The 14,906-nt window shown below is 39.0% G+C and overlaps 1 protein-coding gene across 1 annotated transcript in view; it reads left to right on the top strand.

Annotated features, from left to right (window-relative positions):
- Positions 1-14,906, top strand: part of rnf150a (ring finger protein 150a) — an 82,739-nt gene that overhangs the window by 47,431 nt on the left and 20,402 nt on the right. Inside the window, exons 3-6 of the mRNA XM_066718389.1 lie at positions 3,801-3,872; positions 5,157-5,239; positions 8,413-8,509; positions 11,837-12,047. Of these exons, the coding sequence (XP_066574486.1) occupies positions 3,801-3,872; positions 5,157-5,239; positions 8,413-8,509; positions 11,837-12,047 (463 nt within the window). The remainder of the gene's footprint in view (positions 1-3,800; positions 3,873-5,156; positions 5,240-8,412; positions 8,510-11,836; positions 12,048-14,906) is intronic.

Below are 14,906 nucleotides of genomic sequence, written 5' to 3'. Positions count from 1 at the left end.
CTATCACAATGGCTGTAAGAAAAGCAGCAGTTTAAAGGGGAAATGAATGGAACAGATGTCTTTTAGGTTTGTACAGAAGTATGAAACCACTTAAGGCCAGATTCAGATCAGCCCACAGTTGGTTACTTGTTGTGTAGAGCTCTACAGGTTAAGAGAAACGTCTTCATCCTGATTCCGGATTGTTAACCTTGTTAGAATTCCCTTGAGCTGTGGGTCTTTCTTTTCCACTTCAGCCTGACATCAGTTCTGTCACATGGAAAAATACCCTCATGTGTGAACTAGTTTACAATCACAGCACCCACCTCCAGGCCATAACAAATGGCTCAGGAATGTTATGGCCAGTTTAAAGTAGTGTAGTCATGTGTTTTCAGGGGTATTTTGCAAAACATTGGCAATTGATTCTTGTTTGCCGTGCATCTTATTAACAGGGCAAAGCTGTAGGCTAAAGGCTTACATAACGTATTAATGATGTATTGATGTCATGGTATTTTCTGTCATATGACATTCACATTTGTGTGTTTGTTTAGAACTAAACTTTCTCTCGATTACATTTCTTAAAATGCAGATTTCTGAAATCTGTGTCATACAGAGTGGTGCGTGTGACCATTTTGCATAACTCTTGGTGTGTGTCCATCTGTCCATCTATATGTTCTCAACTTCAGTCCCATATTTCCAGCAAGTTGTGTTGGTCTTGTTTATTCATTACAACTGTAAATTAGTTAAATATGTCAAATAAATGATATAGCAAGTTGCATTATTTTTGCATGACAAAATTATATATATTTTCCGATAAATAATTGCAGAATACTTAACCTTTTTAACCTGATTTCAATCAGTGCAACTCAATGAAATGTAAAGAACTTTGGAGTGTGGGTGTAACCTTAAACGATAGGAGCCACAGAGGCCCCTTGGGGCCAACCTGGGCTGTCCAGGAGCGCGGACTGCAGTCAGGCTGTACTGGGAACTGTCTGCAATCAACATATACAAAGCAGGGCTACAGAGGTAAACTCTTACGCCCTCCGCTTACAATAGCAAGGCTGGCTACTCTACCAGTGCATCTAGGAGTGAGGCCGTATATCTACTTGTACAATATATGGCTCGGGCAATCAAGCAACTTGTGCGCCCTCCGCGCATTAACGTGGCAGTGAACATTTGATCTTGCAGAAGCAGCGCCACAGACCCACTGAATAACACCCAGCTGGCTAGTCAAGTAGCCACAGCTGGACATAACAGTATATACAGCGTGGCAGCAGGAACAATCATGACACATAACACAGGAGCAGTTGTCACCTTTTAGCGCAGCAAATGCATGACAACAGCAGGCTCTACTGTGATAATCAAACCATAAATATTGCGGTGTGCAGGAAAACAGTTCATGCACTCTTCGCATAACATGGGAGCATTGGCCGCTTGCTCCACTAGCCCAGCTAGGAGCGGGGCCACACCAGCTCTACAATGTCGTACAAACAAACCATATACACCACGGGGCGCAGGAACCAACACATGCGCCACCTGCAGGAGCACAGGAGCAGTTGACGCCTGCTGATTAGACCAGCTAACGCAGGGCAACATTAGCTCTACTGTGCTGACAAATGAAGTATGTAGACAGCGGAACAGGAGAGCCCACTCAAGTGCTTACCGCTGTGGACAGCAGCAGCGGTCTCTTGCTCTATGGCACACAGCCAGAGCAGGCCACAGATCTGCTAACAAGGAACTATACACACAGCGAGGCAGCAAGAACAACTTGAGCACCATCAGCTGGGAACACTGGCAGTGAGCTCCAAGCTCCAAGTGTATGTATATATATATATATATATATATATATATATATATATATACACTCACCTAAAGGATTATTAGGAACACCTGTTCAATTTCTCATTAATGCATTTATCTAACCAACCAATCACATGGCAGTTGCTTCAATGCATTTAGGGGTGTGGTCCTGGTCAAGACAATCTCCTGAACTCCAAACTGAATGTCTGAATGGGAAAGAAAGGTGATTTAAGCAATTTTGAGCGTGGCATGGTTGTTGGTGCCAGACGGGCCGTTCTGAGTATTTCACAATCTGCTCAGTTACTGGGATTTTCACGCACAACCATTTCTAGGGTTTACAAAGAATGGTGTGAAAAGGGAAAAACATCCAGTATGCGGCAGGCCTGTGGGCGAAAATGCCTTGTTGATGCTAGAGGTCAGAGGAGAATGCGTCGACTGATTCAAGCTGATAGAAGAGCAACTTTGACTGAATTAACCACTCGTTACAACCGAGGTATGCAGCAAAGCATTTGTGAAGCCACAACACGTACAACCTTGAGGCGGATGGGCTACAACAGCAGAAGACCCCACCGGGTACCACTCATCTCCACTACAAATAGGAAAAAGAGGCTACAATTTGCACAAGCTCACCAAAATTGGACAGTTGAAGACTGGAAAAATGTTGCCTGGTCTGATGAGTCTCGATTTCTGTTGAGACATTCAGATGGTAGAGTCAGAATTTGGCGTAAACAGAATGAGAACATGGATCCATCATGCCTTGTTACCACTGTGCAGGCTGGTGGTGGTGGTGTAATGGTGTGGGGGATGTTTTCTTGGCACACTTTAGGCCCCTTAGTGCCAATTGGGCATCGTTTAAATGCCACGGCCTACCTGAGCATTGTTTCTGACCATGTCCATCCCTTTATGACCACCATGTACCCATCCTCTGATGGCTACTTCCAGCAGGATAATGCACCATGTCACAAAGGTTGAATCATTTCAAATTGGTTTCTTGAACATGACAATGAGTTCACTGTACTAAACTGGCCCCCACAGTCGCCAGATCTCAACCCAATAGAGCATCTTTGGGATGTGGTGGAACGGGAGCTTCGTGCCCTGGATGTGCATCCCACAAATCTCCATCAACTGCAAGATGCTATCCTATCAATATGGGCCAACATTTCTAAAGAATGCGGGCTGAGTAATATGGCGGTCCTCCTCCCAGATTACCTGTCTGCTGCCCTTGTCCATGGACAGGGCAGAGAGGCTCTCCTCAGTGTCCAGTGGCACATGGGCCAGTGGTGGAGGGCCTAGGCTGTTTGCACTGCCTGCGCAGACAGGAGGTCGCAGATGTGGTCCATCCTGCTATTCAGGATGACCTTTGACGGCGCGGTGGGGAGGTGGATAGCGACGACTCTGAAGAGGGGGAGGGGTCCTGTGGGCATCGCTCCACCGCTCTTCCCTGTCGCTCATGTGCTTGTGCGGGGCCGTAGCGGCATGCAGGGGGGGCGTGGCTGCCGCTGGGGGAGCAGCAGCAGACGCAGGGAGGAAAGGGGGTGCAGGAGGTGCGTCAGTCTCCGAAGCTGCGTGTCTGGAGGAGGAGACGGAGGGGCTCGGGGAGAGGCGAAGGTCCGGCGCCATCGAACCCATTCCGTAACTCTCTAGAGTGGGAGATCACAATATATAACTCTGAAATGTATATTATTTTTTGTAACCTAAACTTTTTTTCTTAAACTTGGCAGTTTACTGCTTACCTTTTTACCATTTCAGGTTATTCACTGGACTTATACTGCTTAAATTTTAATAAAAATTACAAAAATGGGGGTGTTCTAAAACTTACATATATGTTGGTTAAATAAGTATTCAGACCCCTCCATTTGTGGAGTAGGTTGTGTATATAACTAATATCGATTCCTATAGCAAGACCATTTGAAAACTGAAAGGGTTTTGCAAGGCACTGTGTATAATATCATTTTTGTCAATTTCAGATATTTGAACCTTATGGTGGGTACACGTTGAGATTATTCACAATTTGTCTTTCTCAGAGGCGTCTTGGAGATGCAGCAAAGAAGGCCATCAGCAAGCTCCAAGTACGAACCATCAGGAAAGGAGACAAGGTATGCTGGGTGTCTTGAGTCACACACTTTTGCTTTTTTGTTTTGTTTTATCTTTTAAAATCTATCAGTGGTGTAATTCAAACAGCAGTAGAATAGTTGATAACATTTTTATTCCTTGTAATTCATAATTAATTCACCTTTTCAGAACTGTTCTGTATAATGTAAGTTCAAATGATTTAAAGCATGTTTTTAAGTATTGCAGTGAAAATGTATTAAGATTTTTAGTTTTTTCAGGAAAGCATCCCGACGTGAGGGGAGTTATTAGTAAGTAAATATAGGTAATAGCAGACCCTAAGGTGTTTTGCTAAAATTAAGATAGTAGCAATATTATTGGCACAGTGTAGTATCTTTACAGTAGGTACATTAATTAGTGTGACCATATGTCACATAATTTTAAGGAAAGCTGAAAAAAGCACACTATGGAATAACAGTTAATTCATCATTTTAAACTTTAATCTTTGGACTGTAGCATTAACATTTAACGGGAAAGTAGATACACTTTTTTGCTAGTTAAACATTCAGTTTCCAGTATTAAAACTTCTAAAGCAGGCAGCATAAATATATCCAGTGCAGTTCTCGCAGGTATTATGATTGTTAGAAACTGTTTTATTTTTTTCAAAGTTGGGAGCAATCACATAATCATAGATATTAATGCAGCATAATCTGTTAAACATGTAATTATAACATATTAATTCAAATTGGTATTGTGCAGTCAGTCACACTACTTTGGTTTTAAATTAATGTTAGCACTGTTATTTGAATGAGGTGTTGGAATTTGTCCTTGTTGATGAAAGTGAATAGATGTTTTTTTTTGTTCAAATGGAAGTCACAGCTACATGAGTAAAATATATATATTTTTTCCCCATGTACACAGTGTCATCATGTGCTAATATGACCTTCGCCATTAAAATATATGTGAAAACAACAAGGATTCTTAAACACAAAGAAGAAATGAAACTATTAAAATTCATGTCATGGTATCTAATACTTTAACTCACTGTACCGGGAAATTGTTTTTTCCCTTGCTATTAAAGAATGAGGCAAGTATGAACAACAATTTAAGTTTGACTAGTTGGCATGTTTACCAAAGTTTGTGTCTTGTTGCCAGTTTGGTTTTACTGGCAAATGGTTCAAGAGACTAGTTTTCTTTTAGATCATTTTTAATATTTGGATTTTAAGTAACCCTACTTACTTACTTCCTAATATGCTAGCAAATTTGACAGTTACCAAAAAATTCCCAGCAGAAATATATATGCTAAATAAATTTAATTATTCCTGTTTCAGGAAACTGAGTTGGATTTTGATAACTGCGCCGTTTGCATTGAAGGCTACAAACCAAATGATGTTGTGAGGATTTTACCTTGTCGGTAAGACGGATCTTCTTTCTTTTCTGTCTCTCCCCTTATAACCCACTGTAAAATAACCACCTTGTGTGTTGTTGATGTGTTTGCTGCAAATTTCAGCATTTCCATAATGGTTTGGTTAAGCAGATTCGAAAACATCCCACTTTAGTGTCTTTTAAAAGGTGTTTTAAAAATAATCTTCACTATATTTATCTTGAATCTTAACTCTCTAGCCAGAACATCAGTATTAATCTAAAATCAATATTTACCTCCAAGAAGCACATCTTTACAGCCTATTCGCATAGGCCCGAACCATACTACTTCTGTATGCTAATAAAAGTACAGGACTACAGTGCATATATCAGACCACTAATAGTCTACAAAATAAATCAGCATTTTCAGACTCAATTACTACCTTAAAAAATATGTGAAAGAAAGAAAGAAATACTAAAATTACCTATATGTTCTATAACATTAACATATGACATTTTACAACAGTGGTCTTAACTAATTCATATATATTGAGTGAAAAACTCAATTTTTTATGCGCCTTTTTTTCCACCCATAAAAAGCTACATTGCACCGTTTTCAGTGTTTTCTAATGTGAAGAAACATGTTTTTGCTTTTTGTGTGCAGGGTTTTGTACATAGCTGTTACAGGGCACTGTTACAGTATACATTTAATGGTTGAAGAGTGTTGGCCTGTGGGAGATTTGACAGAACTGCCGTTAATCCGTGTCTATTTTTAGTGCATTTCATCGTACACATCTGAATAAATGAAGATGTTTCCTTGACATTGTGTATTCTTTCTTGACATTGTAATTGAAGTTTTATCTTTTGAGTCCGCTTTAAGGAATGGAGTTTAGAGCAGAGGGGGCTATATTTCCATAAGCATTCAAGATTTCTCTTGGAGCAAACTGCCTTCTGATGTTAGCAGGGACCTGTTGCTCTGTGTTGGTTAATTTGGTGAAAACAAAATCAATTTTAAAAAGACAAATACAAATGATCTAGTGGGCATGAATATAGATGATGCCTTGTACCAGCAATCCTTCTGAAAACATTTTTCTTTGTATCTATTGCTTCTATACGTGTTTTCTGCCTTTTATCATTAAATAGATATAACACAGTCAACTTTTTGTATTCATTCTCATTGCTTGTTATCACTTGATTGATGTATCTCATTCACCACATAGCTGAGAGTCTGACTCTGTTACTGTTCTTATACATTTGCTTGATTGATGGTCTCTGCTATTTTTAGCTCACATCAAAAGTGTGCATTTGCACTTGATCTTATTAACAATAAAACCCTGCACACTGTACCATATTTATTGAACTTAAATGTCCCAACTCTGTGACTGAGTTTTTCAAGGCCCTACTTTTGTTTTTTTTGCAAATGTCTTTCAGTCATTGACATTTTCAGAAATTGTATATTTGCATCTTAAGTGGTTTAAATTGCTGCTTTTCTAAATGCTGACAATGTAATTTATAATGTACTTGATTGTTATGTTTTTTTGAATCCCACTTCCACAAATTGCACTTTAACTCACCATTGGAGACTAAATTTATCAGAATTGACTGGAGATAAAGAATACATTTTCTTTAACTCCAGTAAATTCTGGTGAATTTAAATGATCACCAATGGATGTACATGGATTTCAACATGGGATGTTGCACCTTTGGAAATATATGAAGAGGGAGAGTAAACCTTCTGCATTAATGACCGAGTACTACTTGTGTTTGTAAACCACCACCAGTACATTTTTAGCTTGACAGAATATCTCCAAAAGAAGTAATTTTGTAGGCAGCAGTTTCTGAGAATGTTCAACTTTTGCTGCTGATCTTTCTGAACAGAAGACTAAGCACAAAATAAACCATGATAAGTACTATAGCTGGTTTAAGAAATACATGAAGCCTAGGACATGATCGAGAATCTTCCAGAAAATTATAAATCTTACCAGTGAAGGAAATCTGACTCTTTTTTGGATCCAACATATGGCTATTTAAAACCCACCTCTTTAAGATGTCTAACTAAAATGTCTTTGCTGTGTACAAAATGATCACATGGGACCTGTGATGAGCTATGAGAAAAAGTAGAAATAAATGTTCTAGCTACCTAATAAATACATACAGTTGAAAGCTATTTGGTATTTTGGAGAACTATTCATCATTCAAATAACAATAAATGTCTGATTTTGGAGACAGACTAAATATGTGTGACTCGGACCTAAAATTACAACTAATAATCGCACAATACATCTCATCACAGAAAGCAATCTCTCACACTGATATACTTGTTTTTCAGGTTTTTCCAAAATGTATAAACTTTCATCCAACTTCTTACAGGCATAGAAAGTAATTCCAGTTTCTACAATTTGTTAACTGCAATTCCAGTGCAAGGCTTTGTTTCAGCTAGATACAACTATATGAGCTTTTAGCATGTTGGTAATATAGAAGAGGTTATGCTTCAACAGTCTCTTCAACAAAATGGGTCCAAACAAGATAGTATTAGATACTGTAATACATTACCCCTGAGCAATTAAAAATGTATGTCTAGCTATCCATTTAGTGTGCCTGCTCCATCAGTACAGTTTTATATATATACAAACCTGCACTGACTGATAAAAATTATAGTGTGGGTGTATATGTATGTATGTATCATTACCATCAACATAAGACTATATTCATCCATTGTGTTTCCACTTGCTTTAATCTATACCTTCACTTTTCCATGAAAAGTTAATGATTTACCCAGATCTACCCAGCTTTTATGTGGTTCTCTTCTATGTATTTTTTAATCTCTTGGTATCTATTCAATAGCTTCCTTTGTGGCTATTCCACACTTTCAATGTGGTGTGGGGGCGGAATGAGGGGGTGAAAAAACAAATCAATAAAAATACAAAACATGAAAAGTATTTTTATATGTATTCACCCCTTTGCATGACACTCCTCAATTACCTCCATTCAACTTATTGTCTGAAGGCAACTGGTTGCATCTGAGCTTATCTGAGTATAATAAAAGTGGTTCACATGAACTTTGCAGGTATGACATGGAAAACATCTCGGACGCCTTCAACCAGCAGTGGATCTATATATATATATATATATATATATTCAGCGTGGACTCTCTCATAGATAAAACTAACTGGCCCTGGTATTGAATCATTGAGGACTTTTATGTGACTCTTGTCTTTTCCGCAGGCATCTCTTCCACAAGAACTGCGTGGATCCATGGCTGCAGGACCATAGGACGTGTCCAATGTGCAAGATGAACATCCTGAAAGCTTTGGGGATTCCGGTAAGTAACAGCCCTCAACCTGCCCAGCCGAACCTGTTTTACTTGGGATGTGGCTTCTAGTCTGCCCCAGAAAGTTTCCCACAGTCAATATGCTTGGTAATTTGGCAGGTACCTCTTTGTTTTCCACAAGGTTGTACCACATATTTACTTTGCTTTGCCCTGGTTTTCCATGGAGAAGAATCTTCTCCATGCTCTTCCATGGTTTCCCTTTGTATTACTAAACTCTATTCTGGGTTTACCATAGTACACTATAGTAAACTTTCATCAGCTGTATATGAAGAGCGCATTGTCTTGTATTATGCCTGGACAAAGGTGTCTGCTAAGAAATAAATATTATTATTATTATTATTATTATTAATAATAATAATAATAATAATAATAATACATAGTCAGTTTAGTGTGGTCTCAACAGGGACTAGTTGGTTATTTGTGTTAAATCTGCACACAGAGAGAGAGAGAGAGATGTATTATACATATACTTTTTACTGTTTGCACTGTAAATGGAACCATTTTCGTTCTACTTTAATGAGTAATGAGATGCGCAGAGTACAGATATTGCATACTACAGCAAATCTGGTAAATATCTAATTATAAGCATGCATCAGCTCCAAATGCCTGAGTAAGCATACATAATGAGAGCAGTATTGTTAAGCTGAGCCATGAACCTCACATGTGTTTAAATGTATTGCTCTTGTCTGCTAACAACAACAATACTGTCAGTCATGGTCAGACTTTTTCTTCCCTAGCCAGTTCTTATCAGCATTAATTTCCTATTTAGAATTCTGATTGCAAAGTGGCTGCCAGCTCTGTTAACTTATCCTAACCTTTCTTTCTTAAACAGAAAAGGCATACATGTAATGTCATACTTGCTTTCAAATGGTTATCTCATTACTTATTCAATATAAGTTTATTGATTATTTTTTCTTAACACCACCAACTGCATTTCAGAGGAGGAATTGTGAAACCTTTTTAAAACAATTAAAAATTAAGTTTTTGCACAAACGTCTCAAGTTGTAGTGGCTTTTGTAATTTCCAGGATATACCGATGAAGAAGTAACACGTTTATTTCAGACAACATAAATACAGGTTAACCCGGATCTCTCCTCTCGCGTGAAGTGAAGAAAAGAACTGAGGATGTGAGTTGGAGAAGCCTTTTTGTATTTTCAGATACAGTGGGTTACAGTCTTCTCTGTCAGAAGTGATTGCATCTTATTAAAATACAGTTGTACAAAATAGTTTACCACATACATAATAATTAACACAGACCTACGTTTGTTACTGTTGTTGAAGTGTTTGATGAGTTGATTGGTGATGGTCAGCATTCTTAGGCAGCAGATGTTTATCAAAGACATTGTTGTAAGTCCTTAACCAAATACCTGTGCCCCAAAACACACAACCTGTATACTGTTTAACTGTTTCAGCTGATTGAATATCCTAGAAGACAATGGCTAAATGAAATCATGAGAAGACAATGCTTGATTGAAGTAACCCCTCAGACAGAAATGGATTAAGAACTAATAATTAAAGTAGCCCCCAGAGCAGTATTTGTCGTAAAACAAAGGTCAAATCGCTTGTTGAATCTAAGCAGATACAGATACAGCACTTGTTATTCAAAAGTAGCACTTCAAATGTGTTAGAAATTGGGTATTTAATATACCACTCAATAATCTGCATTGAGTCATTCTGGTTGGGCTTCAGAAAAAAAAAAAAAACATACTTGTCATTCAGCTCTAGGCATTTTGGAGTAAAACAGATTTTCCTGTGACAACATAGTTTTGAAGCTTAATGTTTTGGATACCCTCCCAGTATCAAGGTTTAATTTTCTGAGGGCTAGCCTGAGAAGGTCATTGCCTTTTACAGGTGAGCACTTACAACTCAAAACTCACATCAGCAGCTGTCTGCAAGGTCAAGTGGCCACTAATTACCAAAAAACAATAATAAAAGAGCTATTGAAAGCTTGTAATTTCAGAAATTCAGAAGGATTATTTGGGTTCATCTTCAAGATTTCAAATTTTACTCCGCAATGACCAAAGAGCTGTGGATCAGACCAAAACAAGAGCATTTCCCTTTCAGAGCACTTGGTTGGTGCCGCTCGGTTAACACATTGTGCTAAGGTTACAAGATTATAATTCAAAATTCTGGGAAAAAAAACGTCACATTTCTTTTATATTTGGTCTTGTAGTGCCTTTGCTTCTTCATCATGTTTACACACTGCTTCTTTGTAAAGTGTAATGACAGGAAAACTCCAGAATAGCCCTATTCAGAATTATGATTTATGAAGCTCAGTGTATGATCTGATTATTCAACAATGGCAGAGCATATCAGATAGAAAAATGGGGATCAAACACTATAAAATGTGATATCCTTCTTGGCAGCAAACAAAAATCCTTGCACTCATCACTAATTTTCTAGCAAGGTGGAATTCCAAGGGACACAACTGCACCATTGTTCCCCATTAGTTCTGCTTCAGTGTGATTTTCACATTTAGTTTTGCCTTGTCAGGCAAGGCAAAACCAAGATTCCCTATGAAATTAGAAATGGTTCCTTTTTTACACGTCTATTTATGCAATTACAGTGAATTGAAGGCAAAGGGTTTTGTAACAGTGTTTGAGTTATTGTAATAAAGCCGAGTCAAGTGTCTGCTTCTGGTTGTCAATTTATTTCTATCACTCCCACATCCTGCCCTTTGTAGAACATTTGTTCCTCTTTATAACAGCTGACTGGAGCATGCAGAATTACTATGCAGGAAACCATAATCTTTTCTAGAAATCATTACATATCATTTAATATACAACCAAACGTTTGACACCTGATAACTATTTTTGCTTTTTTTTCTCACTTTTACAGTTAGGCATGTGGTTGATGCTACTGATTAAAGTAACCATCAAGAATGACTAACAACAACCCTCTGGGAAGGGTATAGAATGGTGCTGACTGAAGGACTTGCTCCCTCCAAAGGAAAGAGTCAGACAAACCCTGCAAGCGTGGTTGTGTGAAGAATTCCTCTCTTCTCTCCAAATGAATGTGTCCCTTATTTCTTCCCCCAAGTCCTGATTTAATCAATACAACCTCATCTGGCTGTTCAAGTTTTAAGCATCATTCATCTCAGTCAGCCTCGTTCTGAGAAAACACCATCTGAATGGTCAAATAATTGTTTGGTGCACCTCTGCCCTCGACTTGTCCCCCTGGTTTAATATTTCCTTGCTAAGCCATTGCAACAAATATAATTCACAGATCCTGAGCCGGAAGCAATCAACCTGCAACATGCTGTCTTGAATTTTTCTTCCTGGTTATTCATTTGTTTTGTTCACGTTGACTGTTTTGCAGCCCAACGCCGACTGTGCGGACGACATTCCACCCGACTACGAGGTGTCTATTGGGGGGCCGCCCACAAATCAGGTGACAGGTGCCAGTGACATCACGGTGAACGAGAGCTCGGTTGTGCTGGACCCTGTCGTCCGGGCCATTGGTCTGCCTCAGGTCTTCCATGACAGTGAGCTGCTGCCCCAGGCCATAGAGAACATCACCAGCACCAGTAGTAAGTCTGAGCGGCCGTCTCCAGACTCCCTGTCTCATCCCATCTGCTTTGCAAAGCGTCGACTTGGCTGCCCTGCTTTTTATACAGCTGAGGAGAAGGAGATAGTAGTGTTTACTATACCAGCATGGGCAATAACATTCTACTTAATAAGATCAGTAATGATTTGCTAGGTGCTTACAGTGTTTCCAAGCACTAATGCTAGTCTTTTTTCTTTCTGCAGTGCAAATAATCCCACCCACATGCCTGCCAACAACACACAGACATGTAGTGTATATCTAAGACCATAGTTTGTGTGTGTGTATTCCTCAAAGTGTGCATCAATTGGAAAAACGCCTTTTGTAAGCGGTGTTGGCCATTGTACCTACGTTCAGTGTATGTTTGGGATTTTCCTTTTCGGTGAATTTGAAAACCTAAACAGAACAGTAGTATTTGCGCATAGAAGATCACAGTTATAATGTTTATTTTGTATTTATAAAAAGCAGTTTCCAGAAAACTTGTATAGATACAAGCTTTCTCATTTAGCAGATGGTGGGAGAACAAATGGGAATCACTGATGTTAAATCACAGTTAACCCTTTACTGGTGCGATGGCATTCACTCACTGCAGAGACATTTGAACAAATTAAATCTGACACGTGCATCAATAATGTTGGAGACACATGTGACCACTTAAACTGTTAATGGTCAGTATGAAATTAAATCTTGGGAATCCTTATAGTCATATATTTAGCACCTTGTAAGTATCCCTACGCAAATGTGTTTCTGTTTGAAAACTGATGCACAGAATGCCATGTCTACAAAGCACATTTGTGTAACCAAAATTATTCTTAAAACTACTTGAAATACTGTTGAGCTTTTTGTATGTTAACCTCCCATTCTAAATAATAACTTGGTATATTGCAATGTTCAAATAACAAGTATTTTAAAGGGAAAAATAAGCAAAACTCCTAAGAATTACAATAAATAGTACATGTTAGTAAAACATTAAATAAACATTTGATATTTATTGGGGCAGAAACGAGATGTCATGCCACATCTAGAGGGTGTTTAGCAGTATTTTCATTTTTATTTTTTTCTGTAGATTTGTAGAGGAATGTCCTGGGACTCAGGCTTTCAGTGTGTGCATTCTTGATTTTGTTGGTAGTTCTTTTCAGCACAAACAAATACCAAATTAAGTTTTTCATCTTCCCTATAATCCCTATAAAGTGCGTGTGTGTGGGGGGTGCGGGGACTAAACTGCAGTAGAAAGAAAAAGGCAGAAATGTGCTGAATTGGTCATCTGGCTTTTGTAATCCTCTGCAAATACTTGGGAACTAACAGAACCTAGAGGGAATGTAGCATTTTGAAATTCCTTCCTTGCATTTAAATGTAGCAAGTTTAGATTGGCCATGTGCCCGATGCTATTTAACTAATTGTTTTTATCGTGAAAGTGCTGCGGGCAACTACGCACTCTTATATTCCGAAGCGCTATAAAAAAATCACTGAAAAACCATAAGGCAAATTCTTTAAGTGCTCTTTCTAGATCACATGAAAACAAAATATATGTACTTGAGACCTTTTGTGTTGCTTGTATGTTTCTATCTAGATCTGGAGTAGGTTATTGATGAGGAGTAAAACAACTCATATTCCTGGTTCCTCATCCCATCTGTCATTAGTTTCTCCAGGAAAATATAATTTACTAAAGTAATTGTGTTGCTAATGCACAGTTAAGGTGTTTTTGCTGGTTACTAGCTGTTTCATTACCCACCCCCCCACTCAGTTATTATTTTGAAATTGGTGTCAGTCTAGAAGTATCTGAACCCAGACTTTTATAAGAGGGGTGAGCAAGAAACCTTATATAATCTGAAATGGTGGTATTTTGACGTCCGGCTGAATACTGTTTACCTTGGCGTAACCTGTTTCCTGGCTGGTTGAAATTTAATTAATGAATTACCATATAACTTGTTGTGAAACATTAGCCCCGATACTGCAGTACACATAAATGCCCCCTTTGTAAAGGCATTGCCATTTCTTTCTGCTTTTTCAGGGGCTGCACTTTGAAAAGCCACCCTGGACAGATAAGTAGCTTGTACTGTAGCTTGTTTTCAAAGCATTCTGTCTACATTGTGGGTAAGAAACCACTTGAAAGTATTGTACAGTATATCATTTTTTTCTGTACAGTACAAAAGGTGAGGAAATGTCCATTTATTTGTAGGTTTCCTGTTTTTATTTATCACCATACCCTGTAAGGAGCCCCTTAGATACTCCGTTCTATTTTCCCTTGGCTTCATAGAGACAGATAGCTCTGACACTAAAGTTTATTGCTACAGAGCGTATTTGTCACTGTTTTATCCACCACATCCCGCAATTCACAAGCTCACCACCAGAGGTCACCAGATCATCACCGGAATACTATACCCTCACATTTCCCAGCACTTCCAATGGGTCCTAAAAATGGACCCAGTGGAGATGTCCAGTATCACAACTTTCGTGGTAGCTCGGGACATTTGGTTACAAGATCATGACAAGAAGCTGCAACAGATTGCTGATGCCCTCAATCAACTGTTGCAGGGAACACCACTGAGCGCTGTACCTGTGCCTCCAGCAGCGGCTGCAGCTCCCACTGCAGTGCCTGTAGCAATGCCACAGTCTGTTCACCTCGCTATTCCAGAGACATTTGATGGCACTCCTGATAGATGTGAGGGATTCCTACTGCAATGTTCCCTGTACTTCGCCAATCAGCCCTCTGCCTTCCCAGATTACACCAGAAGAATCTGTCTTATCACCCTTTTGACTGGAAAAGCCTTGCAGTGGGCATCGGCGGTTTGGAAGCAGCAAGGGACCATCATACGCTCCTTGGGGATCGTCCTGGCTCATTTCA

Source organism: Amia ocellicauda, chromosome 12, assembly GCF_036373705.1.
Source record: "Amia ocellicauda isolate fAmiCal2 chromosome 12, fAmiCal2.hap1, whole genome shotgun sequence".
Taxonomy (NCBI): Eukaryota; Metazoa; Chordata; class Actinopteri; order Amiiformes; family Amiidae; genus Amia; species Amia ocellicauda.
This window is presented reverse-complemented; position numbering and strand designations above follow the sequence as displayed.